This window comes from Bombus pyrosoma, linkage group LG7 (assembly GCF_014825855.1).
Source record: "Bombus pyrosoma isolate SC7728 linkage group LG7, ASM1482585v1, whole genome shotgun sequence".
NCBI classification, from domain to species: domain Eukaryota; kingdom Metazoa; phylum Arthropoda; class Insecta; order Hymenoptera; family Apidae; genus Bombus; species Bombus pyrosoma.
In genome coordinates this window covers 4,950,802-4,962,877 of record NC_057776.1, presented here as the reverse complement: position 1 = coordinate 4,962,877, position 12,076 = coordinate 4,950,802, and the positions used below count along the sequence as shown (strand labels likewise).

The 12,076-nt window shown below is 41.3% G+C and overlaps 2 protein-coding genes across 5 annotated transcripts; one reads left to right on the top strand and one right to left on the bottom strand.

The window, feature by feature from the left end:
• Positions 1-44: 44 nt before the first annotated feature.
• Positions 45-9,527, top strand: LOC122569654. Of its 4 annotated transcripts, XM_043731014.1 has the most exons (12): positions 50-118; positions 199-684; positions 2,229-2,478; positions 3,831-4,119; positions 4,352-4,777; positions 5,313-5,503; positions 7,117-7,246; positions 7,868-8,008; positions 8,110-8,294; positions 8,379-8,602; positions 8,689-8,816; positions 8,914-9,527. In XM_043731014.1, exons 3-11 carry the CDS (start codon positions 2,320-2,322, stop codon positions 8,810-8,812), a joined length of 1,869 nt encoding a protein of 622 aa, XP_043586949.1. In that variant the 5' UTR covers positions 50-118; positions 199-684; positions 2,229-2,319; the 3' UTR covers positions 8,813-8,816; positions 8,914-9,527. The 4 variants fall into 4 exon arrangements, with proteins under 4 accessions (XP_043586950.1, XP_043586949.1, XP_043586946.1 ...); XM_043731015.1 differs by having other exon boundaries at positions 45-118; positions 2,326-2,478; positions 8,689-9,527; XM_043731011.1 differs by having other exon boundaries at positions 8,689-9,527.
• A 305-nt stretch (positions 9,528-9,832) lies between these two features.
• On the bottom strand, positions 9,833-12,005 carry LOC122569661 (dnaJ homolog subfamily C member 22). The gene is made up of 6 exons (XM_043731029.1): positions 11,859-12,005; positions 11,477-11,788; positions 11,155-11,302; positions 10,495-10,859; positions 10,312-10,419; positions 9,833-10,256 (listed from the first exon to the last, which is right to left on the bottom strand). Exons 2-6 carry the CDS (start codon positions 11,780-11,782, stop codon positions 10,050-10,052), a joined length of 1,134 nt encoding a protein of 377 aa, XP_043586964.1. The 5' UTR covers positions 11,783-11,788; positions 11,859-12,005; the 3' UTR covers positions 9,833-10,049.
• Between the last annotated feature and the right edge of the window lie 71 nt (positions 12,006-12,076).

Here is a 12,076-nt window from a genome sequence, read left to right as displayed (position 1 = left end):
ACTTCTAATATAGGATATCGTAAATACTATTTTTGGCAGTCTTGGTTTTCTAATTGAACTTGAATCATCTGAAGTTGCGAACACGTGTGTGCGTCCCATCGGATGGCCGCGCATTACCGTACGTACGAAAATAGACCGAACGAGGAGCTAGGAAACTTTCAACGGACTTTTTTTCCTTTCATCTTGAAAATTTTGCAGCCAGTAACGTCTGGAGGTGGCGACTAATTAATGAGAGACAGGGAAATATTTGGCAAAAATTATTTCACAATTGGTCCATTATATTTCGTTGATTATTCATCGAGGAGTAACACCTGGCCTAAATCCGCGGCTGCGCGGATCAGGCAACGTGCGATACGACTGCCGTGATACTTTCAGGGTGAGGGTGTGAATTAAACTTTGGCCCAGTATCCAATTAACCCTTATGCGAACAGATTGGTTTGAAAAGTTGCTCGATGGGATTAACGGCGCCGCGGATTATCGTTCTTCTTGTACTTTCCATACGCGATCGACCACTACAAACGCGATACTACTCTACGTTCGTCGAACTTTTTCCAAGAAGATGTGCAAATATTTTTCACGGAGTTTAATAGCGAAGACAAGGTATACGGCGAGGAGCTTGAATTTCAAACAACGAGAAGATCTCTGTTGCTTGCATCGTAAATCGATAAGCACGGATGAACATAGGTAGGTGAATATTATTTGAAACGGTTCTTAAAATGGCACAGAGAACCAGTAAATTCGGTGTTATAAAAGCGACGTTAGATAACGCAAGATATAGCGCAGCTGGATGTATCCTTCTCTTACCATCGATAGATACGATAAAAAAATTAGAGTATCCGAGAATTTAGGAAATCGAAGTTTACAGAATTATACAGGATTTACCGATCGTACTTTAGAGCGCTGCTGATTTTTGTAAACACGTTTGATACTGAAATTATTTGCCGCGAAATAGCTCGTCTATTTGCTGTACTTCGTCGTGGACCAAAGATCGGTTAACAAATCACAGTTGCGATATTAAGCAAGAAATTTATCGAATGTCGGCAGTTTGATGTCGACCTGGTTTAAAATTAAACCGAAGCCGGTCAGTAGAGTATGGAAAAGAATGTTGTTGCGTAGAAAGGAAAACCGATGCGTGTAAGCGATACGTTAAGACTTGCACAGGAGAGTTGACAAAGGTTCGTCAGCGAGGTCATTATCGTCTTCGAAATGTGTCAATGACACAATGTGGCACGTGAATTATCAACGAAACATGATCATAATTTTTGATTAAGTCGCGTGCATGCTGTCGACGTTGACAACCTTCGTCGGTTTGCCGAGTTCTCCTATGAATTTTCATTAATCGAGCGTTGCACGTATTTAGAAAGTTCAATCTTCAACACAGCCGTTTATGAAAACCACTTAGCTGTTTCTAAAATATGATAGGTAGATCGTAGTCGGACGGAGTGTTTCGTTTCACGAATCTTCTGAAATCTGTCGATAAGATGGGCTCGTGTCGCTCTAACATTTATGTGTTATATTTTCGTTGGCGAGATTAAATTACCGAAACTGGCAAGCAACGATCGTTACTCGCCGGTGTATTTTGTTCTAATTAGTATGCATTTTCTTATCGTCGTTAGGCATTCACCTGGATCGCGGTATAAAAGAATCGGCTGAATTATTAACATGCAGACCAGATACGAACCGTAAATATTCCCTCGATACCATTCCATTTTTCCGATACTTTGTACGTAAAAAAGCCTTGTAATCTGGTACTTGTGCTAAAATAACTTGGCCGCCATATGCGCTCTTTCAAACGGCAGATAGGGCAATAATTTTGTAAAATCGATAAACAGTTCGGAGCCGAGCGATTTTTCGAACATCGGATAATCGATAGATTCTCGTGCATAAGAGAATTCAAAATATTGGCTTAACGCCAGAGGCGACGACGATAAGCCTGTCGGGTAAATGTAACGCCGCCAAAATAAGCACGCGGTCTCCTAGCAAAAGAACCAGTGTACACGACTGCGAAAAGTTCGCTCAACGAGAGTGTCGCCGCTTGCCCCTCCGATACAAAACAGCATCTTCAATCGACAGGTTTAAACTTACGAACGCCACTTTCGGAAACGTAAAAGACGAAACTAACGTGTCGACGAATAGTTGGAATTTCCATGCCAGTTCTTCTCGAAAATTGTTTGCCCGTAGCTTTTGAAATGTTCACCTCGTAAATAATACACACGTAAATATAGCAGCTTTCAATACGGAGCATCGTAGCGAGATGTTACGTGGAATCAAAGACCATCGATCGACTTGACGTACCTTCATCGATAACCTGCTTTTACGATGCAGCCTATAACGACGATGACAAAGAACGAAGGAAACAGATCGCCAACGAACAACGCGACTTACTCCGCAAGAGTCTGCGTATCCAGTGGAATGAATTGCATGGTCGGACACACTGTGTTTCATCGTATATCCAATATAGGACGGAACGTCAATCAGGTGAGCGGTTTCTCTTTGTCCTTGCTTCCTTTTTTATGTTTCGCCTCGTTCCACGCAACGAAACTCGAGTGCCACCTAGCATAGGTTTCTGGTATGTCGGTCTATTCGCACGTCTTCGAAAATCAACCGACTGTAATCAGCGATCGACTGATTTACGAGTCGTTTATAAACGATTCATCTTTTTTTACGCTCGAATCTCGCCAGACGATTTACGCGAGTTTCCTTCCGAGAGTCATCGTTTCGTTTATACTTTAACACGTTGGAAGTGAGCACCAGCACGACTAAATGCGAAAATATGAAATGCAAACACGTTCGTCCGAGAGATCGCAGCCGGTTAATCGAAGAGAGAAAAAAAAGAAGAGACGTAATGATGGCCAGAGGCGACAGGTTGACGACATGTGCGCGAACGAACAAAAGTACTACACGCGTATTGCTCTCGCACAGTTCCTTCGATAGTGCGCGTACACGCGTCGACGAGCCACAGACCGACCGACGTAACGACTTAACCGACATATAAATAGCGTTTAGTTGAAACGGACGCGGTAGAACTCGCGTGCACGTCTTACGAGGCGATCCGGAAGGCACGATTCGTTTTTCAAGGAACTTCTCCTACTCCGAGTACTGACACTCGCTGTGCCGTGATCCGCGACACCGTCAGTGATTTCCGAGAGTTTCCGCGGGAACGATCGATTTTCAACACGCCAACTCATTCTCGCCCTCCTTTCTTCCAATGTCGGCTTAAACAGAAACAAAAGTTCTCCATTTTCTCGTAAGTCTTTCAACCTTTCTTATTCTTTCGTTTACATTCAAACTATTCTCGCTCGTCAGATTTCTCTTTCGGGAAACCACACTTTTAATTTTCACCGTCGCGTTAACGAATTTTTTTTCCGCGAGTATCGTTACAATGTTTACGCACGTTCGTACGTGTATTCGCTTGGCGAACGATATTCGTAGTATCCGATGAACTACGAACGCTAAATTGGTAATATTATACCCAAACAAATATCGCCACAATCGCGTCAATGTTACACGAACGTATACGTACGTATCGACATTGTCGTTGCACATGTTATGTGTTAGGCACTCGCCTCGTCTCCTCTTCATTTTCTTGTCGTTTTCATTTACCTGTTAGAACGTGCAGCTAGTTAAGATGAGTTTCAATTTCTTTCCTCGATATATCGCACGTACATGCGTACACTGAATGTTGCATGCTGCGAGCAACGTTCGCGTGGGGTACAAAGACTCGTTTAATGCGCGAATGATCGAAATAGGACGTTGGCCGTATATCGGAAGATTACTGGTAGGCAAACGACGTGCAGACCGCGAGGTTAAAGTTCGATTGTTTGCTAAAGGGCAATACCTGTCCTGTGAACAACTACAGCATCGTCGCATCTAGGGGAGAGCTCGCTCGAAATAACTATGCGGTAAGAGAGACATCGTCGGCGCAGTGCATCGTTGTCAAGAGAAACAAGACGGCCGTGAATGTGGGTAGCGAAACTCGCCCCAAACTTCGGGACGACTTGCTCAAAGAACAGTCCTCGGGCAAACAGTTGTCCAAGGATTTCGCAGGATCCACGGACTTTGGCAAGTCTCAGCGGCCTATTCGCAAATCCTTTTCCGTCCCGGACTATCTCAGAGAAGGTACTTGCATATCTAATCCATCGGATTTTCTATTTTCTATTATCAATCGGATATTCAGATATCTTAATCCGAGTGTTTAAAAAAGTGTTTAGAAACGCGTGTTTCAAACGATCGATGATGCGCGTATAGTTTCGTTTATTCGAACGTTCCGCTTGATCGAATCGATAATTGTCGATCGTCATCGAACGCGTACAAAGTGGAGGAAACTTTTACGAAATTGCCGTCTTTGCAGGTTTTCCAGCGACGCGGCCAGTTGATCGGAAAGGAACCGAGGAGAGCATTTTGAAAAGATCTTCCACTTTCCTGTCGAATCTCGCCCATTCTGCGAATAAATTTAGAGAGAGAAAGCTAAGCGGAAACTATCCCGAAGAGCGCACACTTTGTCCAAATAATCATTGCACCGAGAAAAGCTGTTCGGCCAAGCATCCAACTCTAAGGGGATACTTTTCGATTTTAAGTAGAGTCGCCAACGATCTCGATCCTTTCGAACATTCGTCAGGAGTTCAAACGTTGCCGGTGGAACGGAGGAAGAAAGGCGGCGCGCGCGTCAAGAAATCGGTGTCCTTCAGTTCGGATACGAGTTTCGAAGAGAAACGCGAACCTTACAAAAGAGCCGCCATACACGAAGCTAAGGTCTATCACAAGGGTGTTCTGCAAGGTACGCGTCTTCCTCTTCCTTCTCCTCGTTTTATTCGTTTTATTTTCCTCGAATTTGTTTGCATCCGACCGGTACGACTTTCCGATTTTCCAATCTTTAGCAGATACGTTCAAAGTTCGAACCTCGTTCGTCGTAACTATCGCTGTTTTCTTTGGGGATTCGTCAAAAAGAACGTGCACACACAGGCACGATACACTGAATAAACGAAAGGAGAAAACAGAAATGCAAAATGAAAAAAACACCGTTGAAAAATACACCGGATATACGCAGAATCATCGATTTGTTATCGGAACTCTACCTACTATATAAATGATTATGTTAACAACTAACTCTCTGTTTAGCACTGATTTCATGAAAATGTTACCGATATTTTCCACTATAGTTTATTACAAATACGTCTGTCGTGGTTGTAAACTATCGGGGCAACGTTTACCCGACAGCCTATTTATTATCTTTTCTATTTTCACATCTTGCGAAACGAGCCGTTTGTACAAGTTTTTCTTACCAGATGTAAAACATTCGACTCGTTTCGTAGATCGTAGCGTGGCCGAGGTGAATATCGTCAGAAAAGTGCCGTCCTCGTGGGAAGTAACGTCGGAGGGCGCATCGGCCCTTCTCAGGGCAGCCAGAGATGCCGACGACGCAGCCCTCGATGAAATCGCTGCCCATGTACGAAAATATGGATTCGGAGACATGGACGTCAATATGACTGATAGCAGCGGCAGGGTAAGTTATTAACAATTATCCATCTGTAATAAAAAAAAAAAATTCGTCGTATTTAGCTCGTTAACAATTTACAAGAAAAAGTTAGTGAAAAAGATTTCAAGTATTTGAAAAGCTTCAGGATTTCTACGTCTATTTTCAATCGGTTTCGATCACGCTATTTTGTTAGAAATATTACGAAACAGATGATATTCGTGTAATTAAGTAAACATTTTTTTACCTAGTTACATGCTTACGCTTTTATCAACGTATTTCGTTAAATTTTGGTTATCGGTAGTAACAATGTATTTGCAGAGGCACGATAAAAGTTTTGGCACTCCGTTATCTCGTATATGTTCTTTTCCAAATGGCAAAGACGGGATCTTTGATTGAAGGTCGCGGAAAAAAGAGCTTCCTCATTAGATATGTGAGACGTGACGCGTGAGAAAGAAGTGACGCTCGTTGCTCTTAAGCATACGTACATATATGTAAATGGTGCGATTTTTTACGATCTCAAGACGATCGAGTGCAATTTAATATATTCAAGTTATGCAGCACGTTAGATCATAGCGAAAATTGAATTTTTCGTTCAGTGGGAATTATTCGTAGCGAATAGATAGCAAATGAGAAAAGACATCTAACGATGTAAAACGATACTAAGCTTACGGAACAATAGATTTTTGTCGTACAGATAGTTTCGAAAAGCAACAGCTTTCTCGGACAGAACTAAGAACTGTAGAGGGCTTGTAGAGGATTGGTTGTTAGAATAACGAGAACTTGCTGTTGCAACCCGTCAAATATATTTAAATGAAAATTAAATTAAAAACGATCGTTGTATCGAGTTGTGATTTCCAATGGCGTGAATCACGGATAGCTGCTTTTTGTATTCCGTTAGCAAATAATCAAATCGGCCAGTGTTTAACATCGATCTCGATCGCTATATTTTTAAAGTTAGATTTTCATATCGATACGTATCAAGTTTCTAGTTACCAAATGTTCAACGTTGACGCGCTATTGCTAGCAAAACGAAGCTTCATATACCACTAAATCGCTACTGTTTTATAAGGAAATATTTTCTGAGCTCGCGTGCGATAAACAGATCGCACTGTTTTCGCCAGCTCGAGGAGCATCGTACGTTCTTTATACGAAAACATGTGCGAGTGCTGCTCCGCACAGTGTTTGCCATGGTGACGCACACGAGGTAATAGGTAACGCGTCAACGTCAGTAACCATTTAATAAATTGACTGTTACCGCACAGTCCTTTGTGAGCCTCTCAGAGGCAAAGAATACCGCGAGTAGGACAGTCGCCGGGCAAATCTCATTTTCTTCCGGAAAGAAGAACAGTTTCGCAATCCTTTTTCTAACGTGAATAACATTGATAAGTACGTTGCGGAAAACGGAAGCCAATATCGGTGAACGCGCGCGATCAGCGAAAAAGGGGAAAGAATGAAAAGTGATAGAACGAGACGTCCGGCGCGGCGAGGATGTTCCACGTCTGCGGTTGAAAAGTAAAATACGCGCGTTTGTGATTGTTCGCGCGAGAAAGAATTTTATGTAAACGGCCACTTCGACAAGTTCTTATTTTTCTTTTTCGACTTATTTTTCGAATAAATCGATCAGTTTCGATTATTTCCAGACTGCCATCAGCTACATGGCGGGAAACGGTGCCGCGACGATGTTGGAGTTAGCTCTGTCGTACGAAAGGGTGGACCCGAATACTCCGGACAACGAGGGCAACACGCCTCTACATTTTGCCGCGCAGGCCGGTAAGTAATTTCGTTATATTTTAAAAAACGAGGGAGGGTGGTCGCAAATGCTCGTCACGGGTTTTTATCGAGATCCACACGATGACATTGACTCGTGCGGCAAAATTCAAATTAATCGACGACCGGCTCTCGTTCAACGATTTCTTCCACGAACGAGGATATTCGAAGAAGATAAAATAAAATCTGTTACGCTGAAATCTTTCAAGGACAGCATCCTGTCTGTGCTCGTATTGTACGTAATGGAAAAAATGCGGCCACATGGTGGGCATAAATCTTGTAAATACAACACTTCTCCCATCGTTAGAAAATCTCCGTTACTATATACATATATATATATCTACATATAATACAAGTATATACATACATAAACGGACGTCAAATTTTATGCTCGTGATGCCGTAAGCCGTAAGGGTTCCACCGGCGTCATCGATACCAGAAATAACCCAGTGTTGGAGTACTTGAAATGCGCGTGGTTTACAGTGACGTACGCCGACGGACGTTTCAAGCCAAAACATGGTCGAACGATACGTTACTCGAAATACGCCAACTCTTGCAACGTCGCGAAGGACGCGAGCTTGTTTCGTATTCGACTTAATGCCCGTCCCGTTTCGTTTGATCTAGGGCAAACGGAATGTTTGAACATACTGCTGCAGAGGTGTTCGGACATCGAAGTGGACGCGAGAAACGCATCGGGCTTTACTCCGTTAATGAAGGCAGCACTTCAAGGAAGAACCAAATGCGCCAAAATTCTCTTATTCGCCGGTAAACAGAGTCATCTTTCTTCTTTTCTTTTTTTTTTTTTTTCTTTTTTCAAAAGTTGGCGAGTTAAGAAAAGAGAAAACGGATCGACGTTTGGCTTTCAGGTGCGAATCCGACATTGAGAGACCAAGGGAGAGGATTGAGAGCGGAACAGTGGGCCAGATTTTGTGGAAGGTACGTGTGCGCCGAAGTAATCGAGAGGTTCGCGAGACATCGGCTCCTGGAGAGGTCAACTTCTTGTCGGTGGGGTAGTGAACCCGAACTGGCAGCGAAAGTACTCCAAGGGAAGGTAAAGATACTTCTAACGAAGATGTTTCTTACGATCAAGTAGGAACACCATGGAGGATAGCGAAAAATGTTGGTTAATGTGCAGGTGATGCCCATTCCGACCGCACCCCTGTCGCCACCATCTTCGGGATTCAAGTCGAAGATAAGAAAAGTTTTCCGCACGACATCCGGCCCAGACCGAAGTTTTTCATTGGTCTCGCAATTAACTAGCGCCGCCCTTTGTGCAAGTAGTCCAGCTCTACCAAAATCCAGCCAAGTACCACCCGTGGTTAAAAGTCTTCTTCGACCTTTAAGCGTTCCACAGTTAAGGTGATGGCTCCGGTTTTTTCCGAATTCCACGTTGCATACATTGCAAATGACAGACGCATTTATTTCTCGTGTTCCGACTGTTTCAGGGTGACTCTAGTTTCGCCGCAAGATATTCTTGAACAATCAAAGGACAAGTATGGGCCCAATTTTACAGAAAAGATCGAGAATATAGTAGGAAAGCCTTCGCGATCGAAGAACAAAAACAAATAGATCGGTAAATCCCGTTTGCCAATCGTTTTGCGGATAAACGTGCGGATAAAGATCGCAGGCGTCTTCCCTCCTCGAAAAAAATACATTCTATTGTATTTTAGATCGTCGTACATCAATAGGACCTTCGATCTTTTCCACTCATCCACTGGCTACAGTTCCTATCGATCAACGCTCATTCTAATTCTAGTACCATCTATACTGTTAAAATCTTACATGACATTCTCGTTTCTATTAGACCAAAATACAAAGTGCAACTTTTTCACCTTGTAAACTTGTTTATAGAAACCGTATTGCGGAAAAGGGATTGCTACCATTTGTAGATTATACGTATACATATATATCTTTCTTCTTACGTTACTTTGAACTTATTTTTGGCTTACGATCTGGATAAACGTTACCAGAGTTTGGGAACATGTACGGATAGACAAATTTTTTTTTAACTGACTCTCACGAACATCAAAAGATCAACAAGATTTATGTACACTTATTCGTCGAATCTATAAGATAATTTTTAAATAATCTTAAATAATTTTCTATAGAGAGAGATAGAGAGAGAGAGAGAGCGATGAAAGATTAGAAAGAAACTTTACGGTTTTTGAATTTATAAGATATAAACGTATCGTAAAACACAAAGTGACATTTGTTTAATTACGCGATGATCGCCGAAAAAATTTATAAATAAATATATTTAATAAAAAGATTCGTATTATTTGTACGATATTTTTTCACTATTAAGAGCGAAAACAATCTTTCTTATTAAGGCAAATCAATACAGTACAATAGGTACTTACGTAAGTACATATATGTATGTATACAGTATTCGTATTACAAAGATAGAACATATCGTGCAAAATTTTACCTATACATGTACACGTTATGTGTTTCGTATTCGAACGCGTAGTGCCAAATTGTCCGAATCAGCAATGCCTTGGACAAAAGAGCACGCTGTTATAATAAGAGATAACAAGGTAGAAGGAACGCTTTACAACGCAGGTTTGTATGATCAATAAATACGGTTTGTCTCGTCGTACTTCGTCTTATTTTTGGTGGAATGTTGTAAAAAATGTATCTTTTAGAATAAACATTTACGAGGCGCGCAACATTTTCTTAATACGACAAACCTTCGTTTATCGCTAATCTACGAAGTATCAAAATGATTGTCACAATAATTTCAGTTGATTTGCAACGAATCTTCTCGATCCTGAAGTCAACGTGTACGGTAACGTTAATAAACGGGTCATTCGGATTTTCTATTTCGACGTTGTCTGCGATTCTTAGCCTTTGAAAGAATTTCATACGCTTGCTGTATTTCCATAAATTTCTCTTGGGCTTGTCTCCTTTCCTTCTCAGTGCCCTTTATCTTGTCGGGATGATTGTCCCTCGAGAGAGCTCTCCAACGAGACGTTACCTCTGTTTGCGTAGCCGTTTGGGAAAGGCCTAAAATCTACAAAATTTGCATTCAGATGTAGTAATTCCATATAACGAGCTTCGAGGCGTACCTTGTAGGCGTTTATTTCTCCCCGAGGATCTGTGAGATCTATCAGTTGTGCCCATGTTGCCCAAAAGCCTTGATGTACCGCCTGATTCCAGGTTGCTTCAAGACTGGCCTGGAAAATTTCAAATTTTGTAAAACATCCAATGGTTTGCTTCGATTAAGCACGTTCTACGTGATTTTAATTAACCTTAAGATCGAGCCATATAGGAGACGTTAGGAAGTGTTGGATAGCTTCCGATAGTTTAATCTCTTCACCCTCGCTGTCGGTGACAACGGCATTAAAGTATAAGAACGATCCTAGTAAAGACACGTAAATTGCGACAGCTATACCGAGGTAAAAAATCCTTTGAACGAAGTGTCTTTTCTTTCTTGGCTTTAATCTCCATTGCTTGCTGAACGTATCGAAGCCTAAACTAGCAGCAACGACCATCAAAAATATCCACATGCTGTCGTCTCCGATATAAGATAGCGTTGGATATAATAAATATGCAGAACAAAGAGCAATCCATATGGAACCCTGTTCCCTGCCTATATTCCCTACTATCCAGACACCTGGTTAAATACAATTTAAATACAATTAAACTGACAGAGAAAAATTGGTTTGATTAGAAAATAATTAACTACCAATATAATATAAAATACTCGTTTTCGTAAAATTATTTCGTTAGGTAACAGAGCATCGGTTTAAACATGTTTCCAATGCGATACTCGTATTCGTAAAAACCTTATCGATTAATTATGCAAAGTAAACAAGGCGAAAAACGTGTGGTGAAAGATAAGTCGAACGAAATTTAAATACATTGCAGTATTTTCATGGTTGATGTTCTAAAATATTTCAACCGTTTACCTAAAGCAATGACCAATGGTGTCAGAATTAGTAAATGCCTAAAATTTATTCCATACACTTCGTCCTCTGGAATCGCATTGCGAAATATTTCCGCCCAAAAATATGCAACTGCATTTTCGGTGGCGAATCGCACTGTCGAGAATGGCGGCTGAAATCAAATGACACGTTGCGTTAATATTATGCTTATACAATCGAAAATTTTGTATGCCTCGACTGTTAACAAAAGTATGCATTCTTTTCTGTCCCTACGATTAACCGTACTTCGGAATGCTTATTCGAAGAATCCTTAAAATCGATCGTCGATCGTTTTTAATGTACTTACCTTGCGATTGTTTCGAACTTTCTGCTTAAAATCATTCAGAAAGTTAGGATGATCATTCGCATCTTGGACATACGAGGGAATCCTGTAGATGTCTCGAAGCCATCCGAGACCAACATATCCTCCCAAAGTGCTAAAATATATGAAAGCCTGTGCGTCTCGTTCTAGGTATATGTGATGCGCACCAACTAAACCTCCGAACATCCACAGCACGTACGTCCAAAATACCGACTTCTCTTTTTTCTTTAACTTTTTATTTTTTTCCTCTAAGTGACCACCATTCTTCAGATCCATTTTTATTCCTTGCATTATAATCTAATTATGCATCGAGTTACACATTATACACGGTTTAACGATTAATACACACCGGTATTAAATAAAATACCTGAGAGTTAGATGCACATTGACGAGCCGGGTAACACTACACTACCGGCTTTGAGTTTCACGACTGCACTAACAGCTACGTGTGTATTATTTGCAACGTATCCTGGTATCATTGGCTATCACATACTTCCTCATTATTTTCGCAACATGAATAGCGAGTATAGTTAAGATAATAGCGATTTTTTACGCGTTTACTGTGTCTGCCGATAATTAGTTCAA

Bases quoted from the DNA above. Each gene is read 5' to 3' on its own strand.
- LOC122569654 (XM_043731014.1), top strand. From the start codon at position 2,320: ATGCAGCCTATAACGACGATGACAAAGAACGAAGGAAACAGATCGCCA. The intron at 4,778-5,312 runs GTACGCGTCTTC...CTCGTTTCGTAG, and splicing joins TCACAAGGGTGTTCTGCAAG to ATCGTAGCGTGGCCGAGGTG. The intron at 8,295-8,378 runs GTAAAGATACTT...GTTAATGTGCAG, and splicing joins CGAAAGTACTCCAAGGGAAG to GTGATGCCCATTCCGACCGC.
- LOC122569661 (XM_043731029.1), bottom strand. From the start codon at position 11,782: ATGCAAGGAATAAAAATGGATCTGAAGAATGGTGGTCACTTAGAGGAA. The intron at 10,860-11,154 runs GTAAACGGTTGA...GTATTTAACCAG, and splicing joins ACCATTGGTCATTGCTTTAG to GTGTCTGGATAGTAGGGAAT. The intron at 10,420-10,494 runs GTTAATTAAAAT...GAAATTTTCCAG, and splicing joins CTATATGGCTCGATCTTAAG to GCCAGTCTTGAAGCAACCTG.